The sequence below is a fragment of the Peromyscus maniculatus genome, chromosome 5, assembly GCF_049852395.1.
Source record: "Peromyscus maniculatus bairdii isolate BWxNUB_F1_BW_parent chromosome 5, HU_Pman_BW_mat_3.1, whole genome shotgun sequence".
NCBI classification, from domain to species: domain Eukaryota; kingdom Metazoa; phylum Chordata; class Mammalia; order Rodentia; family Cricetidae; genus Peromyscus; species Peromyscus maniculatus.
The window spans coordinates 102,933,400-102,952,698 of NC_134856.1; the positions used below are offsets into that span (position 1 = coordinate 102,933,400).

The following is a 19,299-nucleotide window of genomic DNA, read 5'->3' on the forward strand; positions in this document are numbered from 1 at the left end:
AAGATGTGGTGCTGAGTCTGGCAAAAGAATAGCAGAAATTAAAGAAATATGAAAGAATAGAGTGTGAGAGACATAAACTAGTTAGCAAACTTTATAAAACTGAGATTTCCACACGGGAATGAAAAGAGTGAAAAATACAAGGACTTTGGAGCAGAGAGAATTCGGTACAAGAAAAACATTAGGTAAAGAATAAGCAGTTCCTTGCTCCCTGTTTGTGGTGACTTTTTTGTGTCATGTTTTGCTTGTTTGTTGTTTGAGACAGGATCTTACCATATAGGCCAGGTTGACCTTGACCTCTCGTCTTCTGCCTCCAGGATGCTGGTGTACTTACAAGTGACCACCCCCCCCCCCAGCTGTGGCTGCCCTTTTAAATCTACTACAGTTACTTACAACAGGTCTTTGATCCTTGTCTAGAATAGTCAAGAGAGACATAGGAGGTATTGCCTATGAGGAGAGACAATCCATCTAATAAGCTATGACAACTTTTCACTCTTGTTTTCTGAAACTCTGTGTGTGCCCTGCACATCAAAATCCCAGATGGACTTGAGGTTGGCTGGACCCAGTCCTATAATTTTAGGATAACAAAAGTTTAAGCTGTTGTTGGTTTTTATTTATCATTAAGAAAAATATCAAAGAATGATAGTAGTAACACTTCTTGATTTGTTGTTATTCTAAAAATGAGAGATTATGAACCCTAGGTTAGAACTGAATGAAAGGACCAGCAGCTATGTGGGCCACTGTAGGACATCAGCAGCACTGGGTAGGCTAAAGGCTGTACATTTCTTCCCTCTAGAAGAAAGCAGAGAGCAACTGGCTATTCAGAGAGAGTTGCTACCTTCAGGACTCAGTCTTATGAATACTAGGACCTTAAATGGGGTCTCCAGGAAGATGTCTCTCCTAGAGAATCATTTTCTCTGTCTCTCTGATCCTTAGTTTGGGGGATACTTTGTCTCTTTGGAGACAGGTACATACTTTTTCCTTATATCTACTAAATCATTTACTCATCTATGGCAACCCACCAATCCAAAGGGCTTTGTGTTATGTTAGCACCCTGAAGGTGAGATCCAAGATAAAACACCACAAAAAAAAATCACCAAAAATGAGCAATCACCATCATCAATGTGTCTGGACAGCCTCTGATGGCTGAACAATGAGATCACCAATGCGAACTCAGCCAACCAGACAATCACAGTGTTGTCACTTAAACAATTATTTTCTTACTTGTAATTATTCAGGTGCATCTTCCAGAAATCTGAAGAATTTCATAGAAAGGTAAGTGGAAGACAGATCTAAGAAACTGTTTTAAATATGATTAACTTACCTTGAAAGGAATGACAATTCTTGTTTATTACCCCATTATCATTTCTACTGAGTAGCAATAGTTTGTTAGTTACTGGCCATCCTCTTCCTGGGCCAGTAACCTTGGAAAATGATTCATTCATGTATGTTCTCCAAGGATTATAAAATGAATCTGAAATGAATAAAATTTAGCTCTGACAAAAGTAGCTGCAAAAACATGATGATAATATCATAGTCTGACTTTATAAATAAGAAACCTATTTTTTGAGGTTTTTTGTTTATGTTTTTGATACAGAGCCTCATACTATGTCACACCCATACTCATCTCAAACTATATAATCCTCCTACCCTAGCCTCCCTTGCTGAGATGCCATGCACAGCAAGTTAATATTTTTGTGTCTATTTGGGGATTAAAATTCAGAAGTGAGGCTGTAATTAGTATCTTGAACAGAAGCCCGTACCTATGTGAATTAAGTAGCCCCACAGCTCTGAGGATGTCCAATGACTGGGCATAAGTAACTCAACTAACTCACCTATACTTATTTATAATAGTGTTTTGAAGGATGTTAAGAAGATGACAGTGAGTCTGTTTAGTTGAAATTCCAACCTATTCTTCAGTATTATGCATTGATATGTCATTTCCTAATGGGAAATGGAATTGAGATTATAGAGGAGAATGGGAGTGCTGACCAGAATGAAATAAGACCAGAAAAGCTAGTTGGGTTTTTGTGGGTAGTTACACAAAGATATTCCTCCAGGCTCAGCCTGTGTTGCTGATGACAATGATGCTCAGACTCCATGTTTTTTCAGCTTGTCTAGGAACCAGGCATTGGACCAACCAGCCATCGTAATTTATGCCATGATTGGAAATGATGTCTGCAATGAGTAAGTCATTGAGAAAGATGCACACAATGCTAATAAGATGATAATGGGCCTATTCGGTTGGGATTTGGCTCTGGTTTTCCTCCTCTTCCACTCCCTACCCCAGTCTACTCTGCTATAGTGTGCAGATGTCAAATAAATTTATCTCTGAAGGAAAGCCTGAGTATGTGAAATCAACAGGAACAACCTGAGAAACTGAAAGCTCCCTTTGAAAAGAACCGAATCCAATCCAATAGCTCTCAATTCTGACATCACAACAACAAGGTATGCCAGGATCTACTGTGGATTATATCACAGGAAATGGACTTCAGCAAGATCCAAGACTTAGAATCCACAACATTAGAAATAGCATACAGCAGCAGCACAGTCATCCCATAAGAACACATGCTACCCTTATATTCTGACATTCTTAAGCAGAAGAACAGCATAGACTTGCATTTGCCAAGAAACTATGTGTAACTCACACTCAATCCTATTTATTCTGATGGCCCACAGTAAAAAAGGTTTTTGCTAAACTATAGCATTAGCATTAATCCCTCTCAACATTTGAAGAGTTGTATCAAAATCTATGTAGACCCCTAAAAATATGCTGCATGTGGACATCTGGCCTGTGGTTGTGGCTAAAAAGTAAACAAAAGGTGAGACAGAATCTGAAGCAGCTCTGGTGGCCATCTGCCCAGCATTTTAGGAAAACAGGAAAAACAAGCCAAGAAGTTGTATAAGATTTGCTCAATGTAGCATAACTGACTAATGGCCAGCTGGTGGTCTCCCTACTCACAGACCTTCCCCTTGTCCTACCCATTCACTGGGCCTCCCAAGCCCATGTTGAGAACAATGTCCAACAGGATTGAAATTCATTTAGTTCTGTAGAATTCTAAATGAAGTGTAGATATATCAGTTCAAGGTGGGGGAGCATGCCACTCTATGATCCATTGTTGCTCATGGGCCAGTCCATACCTAGGTCCCTGCAGGATCACAAAGCTACCTTGTGAGGACCCAGGTCTCTGTCTCCATGATGAGCCACCCAGGACTTTCCAGTAGAGTGTATACCCCTTTAGACCTGCTATTATTGGTCTAGTATCTGTGCTCCTCTCTGTATTATTTCGTCCCTATAGCAACCCAAGGAGGCATGTATGACTCTTTGCTTGTTACAGGTGAGGAAACTGAGGCTCACAAAGTAAAGAAATTTGTTCTACTGTCATTGAGTAGCAAAGCTAGGAGCTGCAGGATCTCTAATTCAATTCCATCTTTCCCTGGCTCACTCTGGTCTTCCTCGTGTTCTATTTTTCATTCACTTTCTTAAGCTACGTGTTGGGCATCACCAATGAGCCAACTACTAAGTCAGACTCTGGGATCCAATGAAAAAAAAGACCTGAATCCCTGACCACAGGGAGCTCACAACAGAGAAACAGAGATGTGGCTTCCAGCCTCCATTGCAAAAGAGAACAAGCTCTGGTCCAGCCAGATAATGTCCCTTCAGTTCCTGGGTCAGGTTCCCCTGGGTACAGAGAGCAAACAGGTTACAGTTGGATAGAGTGCCTGAAAAAAAGCTTTCCCTCCAAAAGTCAGAATCACTGAGAATGCCCCCCTCCAGAGATCCTTCCAACCCAGTCCTGCTTTCCTTTTTCCAAAGAGCCAAAAAATCAGACACATCAGCTAGAGGCCCATGCCAGTCTCTTTCCTGCCAGGGATCTATCTGGGCAGAGAAGCAGCAAGCATTTGGATGAAGGAACAGAGTTGGCAGCATAGGATGTTCCTGCAGTGCCCACTCTGTGATGGCCTGTGGAAAGGTTAGAAAAATAAAGACAGATGGCAAAACATCAAGGTGGAGTAGATATCCCATAATGGGCAAAGGGTTCCATACAAAGCCAAAGCCAGAGGGTTGCAAAACAGGTCTGTCCAGGAACAAGTTTTAGGAATTTGATTTGTCTCTTTCTTTACACCTTCAACTTTTTAAAAATGATGTTGCTAGCTCTTATCAAAATAATGCAGCTACTTGTCTTTCTCAGTTCTCTAACTATATGTGGCTATTTAGTAAGTACTTGTAAATGAATGAAGGTCATGACTAGAAGACAACTTTTAGCATCAGGAATTTGGAAAGAAAGACAATGTGGAGGCACCAAACATTTCCACTAATTACCTAAAGTGACTCAGTGGTCTTAGACTTACCCATCACTGTCCTTGAAACTCTTTAATGTAACACAAAAGTTCAGCACTCCTGAAACAGAGCAAATGTGTGTGAGTTACAGCAGCGGAAACTTTGGATGGTCAGTAAAATCTCATTGTGTACGTGCAGCACATTTTTCATTTCTCAGCTAATGGGTATTTAGGCTGATTCTATTCCCTTGCTATTATGAAAAGAGCATCAATAGACATAAATGTATAAATATCCCTGTGGTAGGATACAGAGTCCTTTGGGTGCATACCCAGAAATGGTGTAGTTGGGCCTTATGGTAGTTCTATGTACATACTCTTTCTCTGTCCCATCAGCTGGCTCCCAAACATGGAGACATTATTAATTATGAAACTCAGCCAATAGCTTAGGCTTGTTTCTAACTACCTCTTATACATTAAATTAACCCATTTCTATTAATTTACTTTCTGTCTCGTAGTTGTATCACCTCATCTCCATAGTGCCCATAACTGATCACTCTCCACCTCATGGCATTGCCCTTCTTTTTTTCCCAGCATCCTATGTGCCTGAAAATCCTGCCTAGCTATTGGCCATTCAGCTTTGTATCAAACCAATCAGAATGACACATTTTCACAGTGGACAAAAAAGATTATTTCACTGGGCGGTGGTGGCGCACACCTTTAATCCCAGCACTCGGGAGGCAGAGGCAGGCAGATCTTTGTGAGTTCAAGTCCAGCCTGGGCTACAGAGTGAGTTCCAGGAAATGCACAAAGCTACACAGAGAAACCCTGTCTTGAAAAACCAAAAAAAAAAAAAGGTTGTAGCTAGAGTTTTCCTACCTTGCCCACAGTCAGGACAAGTCTTTGTCACCCGCCAGTCCCACAGCCGCTCAGACCCAACCAAGTAAACACAGAGACTTATATTGCTTACAAACTGTATGGCCATGGCAGGCTTCTTGCTAACTGTTCTTATAGCTTAAATTAATCCATTTCCATAAATCTATGCCTTGCCATGTGGCTGGTGGCTTACCGGCATCTTCACATGCTGCTGGTCATGGCGGCAGCTGCAGTGTCTCTCCGCCTCAGCCTTCCGCTTCCCAGAATTCTCCTCTCTCCTTGTCCCACCTACTTCCTGCCTGGCCACTGGCCAATCAGTGTTTTATTTATTGACCAATCAGAGCAATTTGACATACAGACCGTCCCACAGCACTTCCCCTTTCTTTTTTTTAAAAGGAAGGTTTTAACTTTTACACATCTCCAAAGTCAGCTTGGTATATTTGAGAATTTGGGCGTAGCTTCTCTTACTACTTCCTGCTGGAGGGGGGCGCTGTATCTTATGGGGACACAAAGAAAATTTTAGGATCATGGAGTAGTCCGTGAGACCGTATCGTCTGAGCCAGTTGCCTTGATGGATCATCTGGGCCATGGTGTCATCGGAGACCTTTCAGGGGGTCTTGGCTGGTCAAACCTGATGTATCTTAATCTGGAACAAATTCATAGCCTCTGGCTTTCTGTGGAAACAAAAGCAGAGCCTCCTTTCCAAAGCAACATATCCTTACATCCAAATCTTGAAGTTAAGGTACCTTTAAAACACACATTTTGGCATAACTCAACAGCTTTTGCAATCAAATGTTTCTCTTCAGTTACGAATATCAAAGAGAACATAATCCAGATTCTCTGTGTGGTAGCCATCTTTATGTGTCTTATTTTTTATATTACCTTGAGCCTATTGCTTTAAACTGTAGCCTTCTGAGCCTGAAACGGCGCTGTGGCTGCTGGCTCCACCCACTTCAGCTTCCCAAAATGGCAGTGGTACGTTTTCCGCCAGCTCTGGGAGCCATCAACTCTCAGAAATAGTGGGTCTATGCTTCTTATCAAAGCAGCGTGTAGCCCAGAAACCTCTTTTTGTTTTGTACTAGCAAAGGCTAAATCCACCACGCAGCTTAATGTGCCACTTGCAGAGGCCTCATTCCCGCCATACTGCAGACCGAGCTCTCACGCTAGGAACCCGCCAGTAGCTCAAACGGGCAGGCTGCTGCTCATTTGAAAGAGACAATTAGGAAGCTGTTTTTAGCTCCGTTTTAGAATCTTTTCTCAGGTTTTAGGTGGAAACTCTTGCCCCACGTTGGGCGCCATTTGTAGCTAGAGTTTTCCTACCTTGCCCACAGTCAGGACACTGGCCAATCAGTGTTTTATTTATTGACCAATCATAGCAATTTGACATACAGACCGTCCCACAGCAAAAGGTTATTTCACAGCAGTCTTATGTTTGATTCTTTTTTTGAAAAGTCTCCATATCAATTTCCACAGTAGCCAGAGCTGTTTACATTGCCACAGAAAGTGAATAACAGCTCCTTCCCACATCTTTACCAGTGGCCATGTCATGTGTATCCTTGATTAGTCCATTCTAACTGGGGTGAAAAAGAACCTCAAAGCTTGGGCCAACTTAAGTTGTGTAATTATTACAATGATTGATTTCATATGTCAAGCCATCCCTGCATCTCTGGAATGAAGCTAACTTGAGCATTGGGATCACATTTTTAATGTGTTCTTGAATTTGGTTTTCAAGTGCTTTGTTGAGAATATTTCCATCTATGTAAATCATGGAGATTGGGCTGTAATTTTTCTTTCTTTAGGGGGCGGCCTTATCTATGATGTAATGGATAAATAAAAATGGCTTCCTTTACTGTTTTATGGAATAATTTGAGAAGCAATGATGTGTGATCTTCCTTAGGGGTCTTGGACTTTTCTTTGTTGAGTGGCTTCCTGCTACTGGTACAATATTATTGGTTGTAGATCTGTTTAAATCATTTGCCTCATCTTGGTTTAACTTTGATAGGTCATATGTATCTAGATATCTATCCACTTCTTTTAGATTTTTCAATTTAGTAGAATATAATCTTCAGGTTTATATCCTCATGATTTTCTGGATTTCGTTGATATCTATTGTAATAGCTTCCTTTCATCTCTACTTTATTAATTTAAATCTTCTTTTTCTTTGTTTCAGTTAGTTTGGCTACAGGTTTCTTGATCTTGTTTATTTTTTCAAAGAACCAAATCTCTGCTTCAATAATTCTTTGTAGTTTTGTTTGTTTGTTTATATTTCATCTATTTCTATTATGATCTAGTATTTCTGTCCATCTACTGCACTTGGGTTTGGCTTATTTTCTTTTTCCAAAGCCTTAAGGTACATCACTGTGATGGTTTGAATAGAAGTGGCCCCTGTAGACTCATGTGTTTGAATGCTTAGCTCATAGGGAGTGACATTATTAGGAAGTGTGACCTTGTTGTCGTAGATGTGGCTTTGTTGGTGGAAGTGTGTCACTAGAGGCTGGATTTTGAAGTCTTGGATGGTCAAGCCATGCCCAGTGTGGCAGTCTCTTCCTGCTGCCTACAGATCCAGATGTAGAACTCTCAGCCACCTCTCCAATACCATATATGCTTGTGTGCCATCATGCTTTCCACCATGATGATAATGGACTGTAAGCCAGCCCCAGTTAAATGTTTTCCTTTGTAAGAATTGCTGTGGTCATGGTGTCTCATCACAACATAAAACCCTTAGACAATCATTAAGTTATTTATTTGAGATTTGTCTGATGTTTTTATATGCTCTACAGAGCACAACTACTAAACAAAGAAAGACAGTGGTATAAATAAAGCAGACCATAGCAGTCTATCAGAATAATTATGAAAGCCAAATTTAGTATAGAAACTGAAAATAAAGGGTAAGAGAGTGTGTACACATAAAATAACATCATGCCTCAGAGATGCTCTGTCTTCCTACTGTGGTCTGTTTTAAAATTTTTAAAAACAAATGTTAAGACCCAAAGCTCCAAATAAATCTTAAGCAATATCAGACCCTCTTCAGTAGCCATGAGTCAGGATAGATGAGCTTATTTCTAAAACAGAAAAACAAACAAAAGAAAAAACCCTAAACTCTTAGTAGTTTAAAGCCACAAAATTTCCCTCCTTCTTGCTCACACTGCATGTTCTTCGGGAACATGGCTCTCTCTCTCTCTCTCTCTCTCTCTCTCTCTCTCTCTCTCTCTCTCTCTCTCTCTCCAGACTCAAACATGTGACATAACTATCTGGATTGCTGCTTATACCAGCAATACAGTCAAAGAACATTCCAAAGGCTCTTATTCCACCAGTTACATGGCTTATTCAGCTACAAGGAGTCAGTAAATGCAGTCTGACTATGTGCCAGAAAGGTAGGAAGTCATAAGCAATTTGCAAAATAGTACCAATAACCAGCACATACAGTGTATTTGTATGTAACTGTCCTGCTAATCAAGATACTTTCTTTCTTCCACCACAGGAGAGCTGACACAGTACTGGAAATGACCACCCCTGAACAAATGTACTCCAATGTCATGCAAACTCTGAAGTATCTGAATTCCCATCTGCCCAATGGCAGCCATGTTATTTTATATGGCTTACCAGATGGAACTTTTCTCTGGGACAGTTTGCATGATCAATACCACCCTCTAGGTATATTATTCTTGCAGATTCTTTTTACTGTGTTTGTGGATGTATGTGTGATATGTGTACAATGCATACATATGGTATGTGTGTTTGCAATGTGTGTGTGAAATGTGTATGAGACATGTGTATGATGTGTGTGATGTATATTTATGATATATGTGATGTGTATGTGTGATGCATGTGATATGTATATGTGATGTGTGTGATGTGTATGCATGATGTGTTTGATGTGTATATGATATTAATGCAGAAGAAATTCAAAGAAGTAAAATTTATGCTATAAATGATTCACTAATAAGCTTGATTGGGAAATATTGTTACACAAAGTAGAATTTAACTAAAGGATCACTGCCTCCAACACAACTGAAAGATAAGAAAGTATAGTAACTAGGTTTGTTAGTAAGAAAATTCTGTACCATGACTGATGTTCAGGGATGCTGAGAAAGTTTCTGCTGCTGTTTGTTCACCAAGATTGACCTTCAGTTGAGCTCCATTCCTATATCAAAAGAAGACAGCTTTGACTTATGGCCACCCATTAGACCCATCCCCATAACAAAGAACACACTCAAGAAGTCACAACCACCTTTAGGTCCTGGCCTGCCATTAAGTCCCTATGTTCTTATCAGGAAAGCATAATTCTGCCAGGTGGGCAAGACAAACCTGGGTGACAGCTATTCAAAAGGAACAACACTGATGTACTTAAAAAATACTTCTGCCAATATGTTTGCTGGCAAATCTCCCATCTGCCCAAGTGACCAGACTTACAGTCTCCCATCTCTGCTTAAATTGTTCAGAGTGTAACCTGAGGTTGGGACCTGAAAGAAATTTAAGGATGACAGCCTTTGTGGAATGTATAAGGCCAAGGTATATGAGTTAGTAAAATCTTCTGTTCATGGCTGGCTCGCTCTACTTTGGGCATGAGCCAGAGCTCTCTCTCCCTTGAGTACATAACTTCTATGTGCTTTTTGATCTCACCTCTTCCCCTCCTCCTCCTCCTCCTCTTTTTCCTCCTGTACTTCCTGATTAAGCCAACTTCACTACCTCACTGAAGAAATCCCACTCCCATTCACATGAGAAACCACCCCCACTGACATGAGAAAAGAATTCATGACCAGCTCTCTAGTCTCTTCCCTGAAGGGGAAAAAGCAGATATCTGCATTCAGCCACTTCAAATGAAGTCATTTGCTCCATGAAAGTGTACCACAAATAGTATCCAAGCAAAGCGGTGTTGCTAGAGTTTTCCGCCTTGCCCACAGGGACAAATCTTTGTCAACCGCCAGTCCCACAGCCGCTCAGACCCAACCAAGTAAACACAGAGACTTATATTGCTTGCAAACTGTATGGCCATGGCAGGCTTCTTGCTAACTGTGCTTATAGCTTAAATTAGTCCATTTCCATAAATCTATACCTTGCCACGTGGCTGGTGGCTTACCGGCATCTTCACATGCTGCTGGTTATGGTGGCGGCTGGCAGTCAGTCCTTCTGCCTTCCTGTCCTTTTATTTCTCCTCTCTGTTAGTCCCGCCTATCCTTCCTGCCTAGCCACAGCCGATCAGGTTTTATTTATTGATCAATCAGAACAACTTGACATACAGACCATCCCCCAGTACAGCCAAGTGCAGACCATCTCAGACACCTGCACTCAGGCCCATGGTCCTAATCATCCTCTATGCGGACCTGCTGGGTAATGCCACAAAGAACCCAAGAAGGGCTCCCACTGGACATACCGAACATCCCACAGCAAAGCGGTGTCCTGCCTTGCCTAAGGAGAGCACAGCTTCCCTCTTCATACAACTTCTTATCCTTATAGACAAAAATATGATAACATACAGAACTGCACTCCTTTCTGAACTGCTTTGTGTGTTTAGTGGACAGCCACTTGGGCTGGGGAGGTCTCTTTGAGCCATGGGGTGTGAAGACGAACAAATTCCATTAGATCACTGAATTTCTCATGCTAAGGGAAGCTTAGGGAAGCTTAGGGAAGCGGGAGTGTCCTTCCAGTCTGCTCCATCACACCAGTGTAACATGATTTGAAGCTTTCTGGTTTTAAATTACATTTTCTTTCCATAAACTCTGACTAGACTAGCTACATAAATGGTTTCAAATTGACCGTGCACACTTGATTTGACAACAGTAGATAATAATGACACCACGCAACTTGAGAATGAAGGAAGGGGGAATGCTGATTAGAGAGATTCATCTAGCCCTAGCACTGGGGAATGGAGTGGAGACAGGAAGAGCTCTGGAGCTCACTGACAGCTAGTCTTGTGGAATCAGTGAGCTCCAGGTTCAGTGAGAGACCCTTTGTCAAATAAATAAGGTAAAAAGTAACTAAGGAAGATTCTTGGCATTGACCTATGTCCTACTCTATCTATCTATCTATCTATCTATCTATCTATCTATCTATCTATCTATCTATCTATCTCATATGCACACACAGAGAGAGGAGAGAGAGAGAGGATATGTAGGTGGAGATATATATGATAGATATAATAAAGTTAGATAGATATAGATAAGTGATTATAAATAAATACAAAGACTATCCTAAAGAATATTTGCAAATTTCTGATACACAAACTATGTCTTTTAGGTCTTTTAGCCATCTGGAGTAGAACCTTACCCTTTTATCTTTAGAGAGAGCCAGTGACATCCATGGGAGCAACCCAGTGGCTCCTGAACACAAGCACACACACACACACACACACACACACACACACACACACACACACACACACACAGATTAAATTTCAGATTCTGATCATTACTGGTCACTGTGAACAGTACCACTGGATTTTTTTCTTTTTGGTGCTGCCATCAAAGCCAGGGTCTCACATGCTCTAACTAAACTACTAAGCTACATCCTCAGACCCCTACTGATTAACTAGGATGTCTTTCTGACCAGGGATTACAGATACACACAACCTCTTTATATTCTTCGATGTGGGGAGGGGGGGTTGGTTAAGAAAAATCACAATAACATCTAGAAAGCAAATGATCAAGAGTCAGTGCCAGCAAAGGGAAAGTCTGTATCTCCTCTACCTTTCCTTTAGGCTATTAGTCCACCATAAGCACTCCCAAGCACCCTTCTGCTTGAGTACCCCAGAGGCATCCTTCCTTCAAATTAGCAAATGCAAGATAGAAGAAAAACACTTATTGGCATTTCCCAACTATCTTTGACTGTATTCTAGAAACTTCATCCTGTTCATCAGACCTATCCCTCTGTCCACCAGGTTCAGAGGGAGTCAGTGTCGGAACAGTAAGCAATGGAAGGCAAAGGGAGAGAGGACTGAGCTCGGTGAACCAGGACACACCCAGGGCCCTCATCCAGAGATATGCTGTTACTGGGCAGCATAGGAAAAGGGGAGAGCAAGGCAGAATGGAGCAAGGCTGTGACTGGGCTTAACCCCGAAGGAGTGCCCAGTGGTGATGTTCCCAGTACTCACGGAGCAGGGCAAAATTCAGTTCTTCTGGATATCAAAGCAATCAAGGCTTGAAAGAGGGAGAGGGAGATGGATTGGGACTCACAGGAAGTAGCCTCCACTTAGTTTGAAGAGACTTCAGCCACTAAGCAGAATAAGGGGATAGAGGAGAATACACATTAGTACTGGTCAAGCTATCTCAATTCTTCTATGAAGCCTAATCCCAACAAGGACCAAGACAGAGGTTTAAAAAGCAGAGAACATAAGGTAGAAGTAGGAAGGCTACAAAGCCTTCAGTCATGGGGCACATGGAAGACCCAGGATGGGGTTAAAGGAATCTGTCACTGCAACTGAGCTGAGCGGGGCTGAGATGTACAAAGACATACAGCAAAAGAGCAAATGAGGGGGGAAAATAGAAGAGAAAACTGAGCGAGAATCCCCAATGAGAATCCTCAGTGAGTAGAAGCAGGAACGAGGGGAAGATGGGGTTCAGGGTCAAAGCCAAGCCCATGCAATGAAAGCCAGGACAGAAGGCAGTGGCTTGGAATCCATCTGAAATGTGAAGACACCTTGACTTTATTGGCAGCAGTTGCCTGTGGCCTTCTAGACATTCCCTCACCACACTGGGGCATGGCCGTGTGTTCCCTCCGAGACGAGCAAGTTAAACCCACGTTTCAGTGTCGCTTATCTAAGGTACAGGTGAAAAGCAGTGCTCTGTTCCATCACCTGCAGTCTTTCTTCTGATTCTGAGATGCTCTAATATCCTCTATTATCCTCTTTAATCTCTGAGAGCATGAGACATGTTTAATGGATACAGCATCAGCTGCTCATCCTGGAGATTGGTGGGGGAGCTGGATTTTGTATGTCAGTCACAGCATGAAAACTGACTGCTTCTGGGGTGGATAGACTGTAAAGAGGGAGAGGGGCGGCACTGGGGGAGAGAAGATATCACAGTGTCTGTAGTTAGTGCTTCAAAGGTTTCTGGATAGACTCTAGGGCATTAGACTTTTCACCGCTGTGGCATAATACCCGAGACAAATGGTGTGGAGGAAAACTTGTCTATTTGGGCTCATCGTGCAGAAAATTCAGTGCCCTGTGCTTGATCCCACATGCCCCTGTAGATGCCATGGCAGTGGAAGTATGTGGAGGAGGAGGTTCTTTACCTGATGGTTAACAGGAAGCAAACAGTAAGGGGGAAACTGGGAACCAGGTATAACCTTTGAAGACACATTCCCAGTGATCTACTTCCTCCAGCTAGGGCCACCTCTTAGTTTCCAGAACCTCTTCAGACAGTGTCACAGCTAGGGAAAGAGTGTTTCAGACACAGAATAGGATAGATGTGCAAACCATAACAACCCATGCAGCACTTTCCACTTCATTCTTATGGACCTCTTCAACCTGAGTGAAAAAACAACCATGAGGTGCATTTCCTAACTAGGACTCAGTAAGACAACTACAGAGAAACTCTTAATCCATTGTCATCAAGAGAGACAAAAGTCCGCTGGCATGCCCATCCTGCCCAAGTGTGATGGGGCCACCCCTGCCATATTTGAAGGACTTTGGTTCAGAATTTCAGACATTCGGCATGCCAGTTCCTCAGCACGGAACAGCTGGCTCAGACCTAAGTGTTTCATAAGCCCAGAAAGAAGGATTTAGTCAATTCCCATCTTGAATGGGACTTTCTGAGCCTCACAGAAACTTGGAATTTCATGGCATTACCAAGGAAAAGGTGCTGCCTGGTGATGTGCTTTTTCAAGTCACTCTGGTCCAGTGTGTAGGAGACTCTATCTTCCTCTGGAGATTAGATCAGGCTAGCGCTCCAGTTCTGTCCTCCCCAAGACTAAAAGCACTTGGGCATAGACTCCTTAAGGCCCTTTCCTAATCTGGGCTCAGACAGAAATAAAATAGAGGCATTCCTCAAGGCTATGCTGACTGACAAATCAACTCAGGATAAATGCTGTCATCCGAAAGGGAGGTAGGATCATCTACAAACGTCTCTGAGCATTGCCATCTGATTTCATATGACACATCAGACCTCTGTGTTTTCTAGGCCAACTAAATAAAGATGTGACCTATGCACACTTCTTCTCCTTCCTGAGCTGCCTCCAGGTAAGAGACCTGCTCCATGACCTCATCATACACACACACACACACACACACACACTTGAATGCACACATATGCAAGCACATGTGTACACCCACCTCTTACTGTGTCTATTCCTCTTTAATCGGGGTGCTCTTTATCTTCTCAGATCAGTCCCTGTAATGGCTGGATGTCTTCCAACAAGACCCTCCGGACTCTCACTTCACAGGTAGAGCTGTTGAGCTCTCTGTCCCTTGTTTGCTACAGACTTTCCCTCCGGGTGGGATTCTACAGCATAATGGTCACCAACCTGCAAATAACAAAATCACATGATCAGGGAGCCAGAGAAGGAAAAAGGACTTGCGTGTCCTGTCTGCCTCTGCCCTTCTCCAGGGGTTCACATGTTTCTCACGCATGAACACATATACACACACAGTTTGTAAAATGATCTGAGGCAGTGAACTGGGGAGCTGAGGAAGGTAAACCTTATTTGTGAATGTGTGCTCAGAGAGGATCACCTCACATGTCTAAAAGAATCCACTTCCCAAGCAAAATATCTTATACTTTGTTCAGAGGTTGTAAATTATCTCTATAAAAATTAATGAAACTTAGTTTTTGTTGTTTATTTTTAAGACAAGCCTGACTATGTGGCCTAGGCTTGCTTTGAAAACACATATATTTTCTTTCTTGCCTCAATTTTTCAAGTACTGCAATTGCAGGCATGACCCACCACCTACATATTTTGTTAATAAAACATTATTGTAGAGAACTTGCAAATTAAAAAATACACAGTAAGATAAAAAATTTAAAAATATATATTTCAATTTTGAAAACATGAAATGTGTGAAAATCTACTAAGAACTACAGCAATGAAAATTGGGCTATAGTCAGTTGTGATGGTGTACACTGGGAGGTTATGCTGAAGAGGCAGAGAGGCAGGGAGATAACACATTTGAGGGCTGAGCTACAACTTTTGGGGCCAGGAAGATGAATTGACAGCTAAGAGCCTTTGCTGCACAAGTTTGAGAGCCTGAGTTCAAACCACCAGCACATAGGTAAGAAGCTGGGTACGGCCACACACACGGCTGTAACTACAGTACTGAAGGGAACAGAGACGAGATCACCTCTGTGGCTGGCTGGCAGCCCGCCTAGCGCCAGGTTCAATAAGATAGCCTGTGTCCTGGGTAACAAGGCAGAAAGTGACAGAGTAAGCCACTCAGCATTCTTCTCTGACCTCAATGCCTGTGTATGGTGCACACACACACACACACACACACACACACACACACACACACACTCAGGCTGGGGAGATAGCTCAAACAGTCAGTGAAGTGCTTGTGACGTAATCATGAGGACCTGAGTTCAGTCCCCAGCACCCAAGTGAGGAAGCAGAAGCAGTGGCACAATTGTAACCTCAATGCTGGGGAGGTGGAGTCAGGAGCATCCCTGGGTTTCACTAGCCAAACAACCTAACCAAAATAAGCAAGTCCAGGCCAATGAGAGTCCTTGTCTCCAATACCAAGGTAGATGGGTCCTAAGCAATAATGTCTAAGTTTGCCTCTGGCATCTATACACATGTACACACATCTGAACATATATCTACACATGTGTGCACATGTGCATGCACAGAAAAAAATCATCCATGTATCAGTATGTGAGTGTCTATTTTCAACTCCATAGGTATTGGGTTTTGCCTACTAGATTGAGAATACTCATAGAAATTCCAGTGTCCATAAATTGTTTCTCCAACATATGAATGTGGAAGGATTTATTCTATCCTTTTGTGCAGTTGGACACATGGTTGTTTCCAGTGTTTCAGCATGATGAATAACAAGTTGTGTGTTTTGTGGCATCTCTATTTTCTATATACAAGCCCCTGTAAGATATATTGGTCATGTTAAAGATTTAATCTGTATTGCCAAGCTGCTGTCTAGAACCATGAAACTAACCTACATTTTTGTTCATTCACCCTGACATTCAATATTATCAAGGTTGTTCAGCTCATCTTTGTCTAATTCATGCAGGAAAAGTAGAATCTTATTGCTTTAATTTACACTGCTTTGACTCCTAATGAATAGTAACATTTTCCGTATGTTCATTGGTCATTTGCACATGAATACACTTTAATGTGCAGAGCTGTTTTCTGCTGATGGCTTGGAGATAGGAAAGTGGAATGGTGTGTGGAAGATCAATTTCTTTTTCTAGCTGAACTGTCTCATGAAAGTCAAAGTTGAGATTTCACGGAATTCTCTGTTTCCCTTGTATTCAGAGAGCAGAGCAACTCTCCAATACACTGAAAAAAATTGCAACCACCGAGACGTTCACAAACTTCCATCTTTTCTACATGGATTTTGCCTTTCACGAAAGTAAGTCGCTTGGTTTTTGTCTTGACAATAGTCCCGCACAGCAGTAGTGTGGGACTGTGTTACACAGGACGTGGAACAGACTAAGCAGGATCACCCCTACCTATCTGACAAGATGACTCTGAGCATGGAGAAATGATAAAGCACGAGATGCTGTCTGACAGGCTGAGGACCAATGCCACCTTCTCACTTCACCATCATTCTGGAGTCTCCGAATCAGCAGGACCAGCAGCCAGTTGGGGAGAGTTGGGGCTGGAAGCCTCTAATCGAATGGGATCACTGATAGTTCTTGCCAGGTTAGCAATGCCTTGTTTTTGTGTAGACAGAAGGGAAAGTGAGACCATGGCTCCTGCCATAGTGTCCTGGACTACCTAGAGTAAGCCTGGACCGGAAACTAAGCAGAATCTCTTAGGGAGAGGCAGCAAAATGTCCTTTGAAAAGTAAACCATGTCCCAACTCTCTGGAAAGAATTTTTTTCTTTTATGGCATTCTGTCTAAACATGGGAGTCACTGGCAAGTGGCCACACAAACTCAGGCTTGCAGACTGAAGCCACTGAGTTATTCTTTACATCTTGACTCTCAAAAAAAATAGTTATTGTTTGTAATCCACTCAAGATTCATTTTCATTGTTGAGCGATTTTTCTGCATGAGAAAAGACCCTGTTGACTGACTGCCAGCTGAGATGATGCTAATGAAATGCTTCGGTATGTGCAACAGAGGGAAGATTTCTCATCTCTGTCCTCAACCCTAGTCCCCCAGCCCAGGCATCTGGAATGGAGCAGATGGCCATCATGAATTACTGAATATTACATTAGCTGACACGGTTTACATTGCAGGCTGTAGTACTTCAGCTCTGAACATCCTTTCAACAAGATTGATCAGTCTTTACTAGATTTCCTGCCTACATGACACACATCTCTCTCATGGGGAGAGACATTTTGATAAATAACCTCTCATTAAAATGCAGAGTTAAACACATATTAATGAATTCTTGATGTAAACAAATGGACCACTGAGTGATCTTTGATCATTTCCAACCTTGAATGCAAGTAAAGTTATTAAAAATCTAATAATGTCTAACATCCATGTGGGACATTTTTTATTGTCCAGAATGATTTCTACAACTGTCATTCATTATCTCTGGTGCTGCAGGCAATTTGCTGGGTATCTCGCTGGGTATCTAACCTCTCCAGTTCCAAACCTCCAAGTGGAGATTCCTTTTTAAGTGTTTTTATTGGCATATATTAATTATACATAATAATGGTTTCATTATGACATTCTGAACATGCATATAATATGTTTCAATCATATTCACCTTCTGCTACAATTTCTTGTCGTCTTCTCACACCCATTAATACTCTCCCACTTCCCAGCTGGCCCCCCTTGACTTTCATGTCTGTATCTATGCAGGGCACAGTGAGTTTCATCAGGGTTATTTACAGGGTGCTTATGTGGGAATTAGTTTACAGGAACATATTCACCTTACCAACAGCTACACCACTGAAGAAAATTGTCTCCTCCACCAACCATCTTCCACATCTAAGTATTAAGTCCTTTGCTTGGAAATTCCTATCAACAATGAGAGAAATTTCCTGTTTCATAATTCCTCTACCTTTTTTTTTAAAAGCAAGTGTGAATATAGCAGTTTTGCCAGCTTCCTCTTGTCCATCTGAAGTTATTGAGCACCCAAGCAGGGAAGACGCATGGACATAATAAAAGGAGAGTGGAGGCAGAGGATGGTATTCTGGGACCTTTCTGGATGAATGCCTCATACAACACTTAATGGCTATATAGTGCCATGTCTACTTGTGAAAGGGCCAGAATTTGTATCTCCCTTTCAGGGACTATTATAATATCTTGACTTGTGGCCAAGTTAGGAAATTTTAAACTTGAAATCCTAGCATTTATCATAGTAGGTAGAATGATCATTCACTTCAGATTCATCTCTGGGGGGTAACCTCCCATCTTAGAAATCATGGCAGCATATTACCCTGGAAATCTGTCCCTAGTGCTTATAACTTGCTATTGGAGAAAGAGCCCAGAATTTATAAGCTCATTCTTATCTCAGTTCAGACACAGATCACAGGATTGTAAAATAGCAAGGACTGGATAAACCATTAGCTGGCATCATCCACCGGCTCATCATCATCATGTGTAAAGCGCCCCCTATATTCTTCCACATAAGTATTCTCTTTCCTAGTACAAGCACTTCTCATCATCATTCATACCTGAAGAACTACTTCCCCAAGTTCCCCAAGGAAGATACGGTATAAATGCAGCCCATTATCACCCAGGTCTCCTTTCATCGGAAATAAAAAGCCAGTAGAGGCATTTATTAAATTTGCAGTCTGGAGTCCTGTGAAAACCGCCCTAGTTTCCACACTGTATTAGAGCTGACTGCCACACCACAAGTGTCCTCCTTTTTCATCACACTGAAATTCACAATTTCACATCCTTGTGACAGAGAAAATCATAGCTCAGCATCCCTGTCACTTGAAGGTAGGCACAAGACCTATTTGCTCTCCACTCTGACAGCCTGGGTCCAGCCCTGAAAGGTGATGATTCTGTCGTTTGCCTTTTGCTGACTCATCCTCCAACTGCTTATGAATCAAGCAAAAGTAGAAAATTTGCCTCCA

At 42.0% G+C, this 19,299-nt stretch overlaps 1 protein-coding gene across 1 annotated transcript in view; it reads left to right on the forward strand.

Annotated features, from left to right (window-relative positions):
* Positions 1-19,299, forward strand: part of Aoah (acyloxyacyl hydrolase) — a 206,510-nt gene that overhangs the window by 171,024 nt on the left and 16,187 nt on the right. The window contains exons 14-19 of the mRNA XM_006988896.4: positions 1,236-1,272; positions 2,110-2,184; positions 8,633-8,805; positions 14,268-14,326; positions 14,470-14,529; positions 16,570-16,666. Coding sequence (XP_006988958.1) covers positions 1,236-1,272; positions 2,110-2,184; positions 8,633-8,805; positions 14,268-14,326; positions 14,470-14,529; positions 16,570-16,666 — 501 coding nt within the window. The remainder of the gene's footprint in view (positions 1-1,235; positions 1,273-2,109; positions 2,185-8,632; positions 8,806-14,267; positions 14,327-14,469; positions 14,530-16,569; positions 16,667-19,299) is intronic.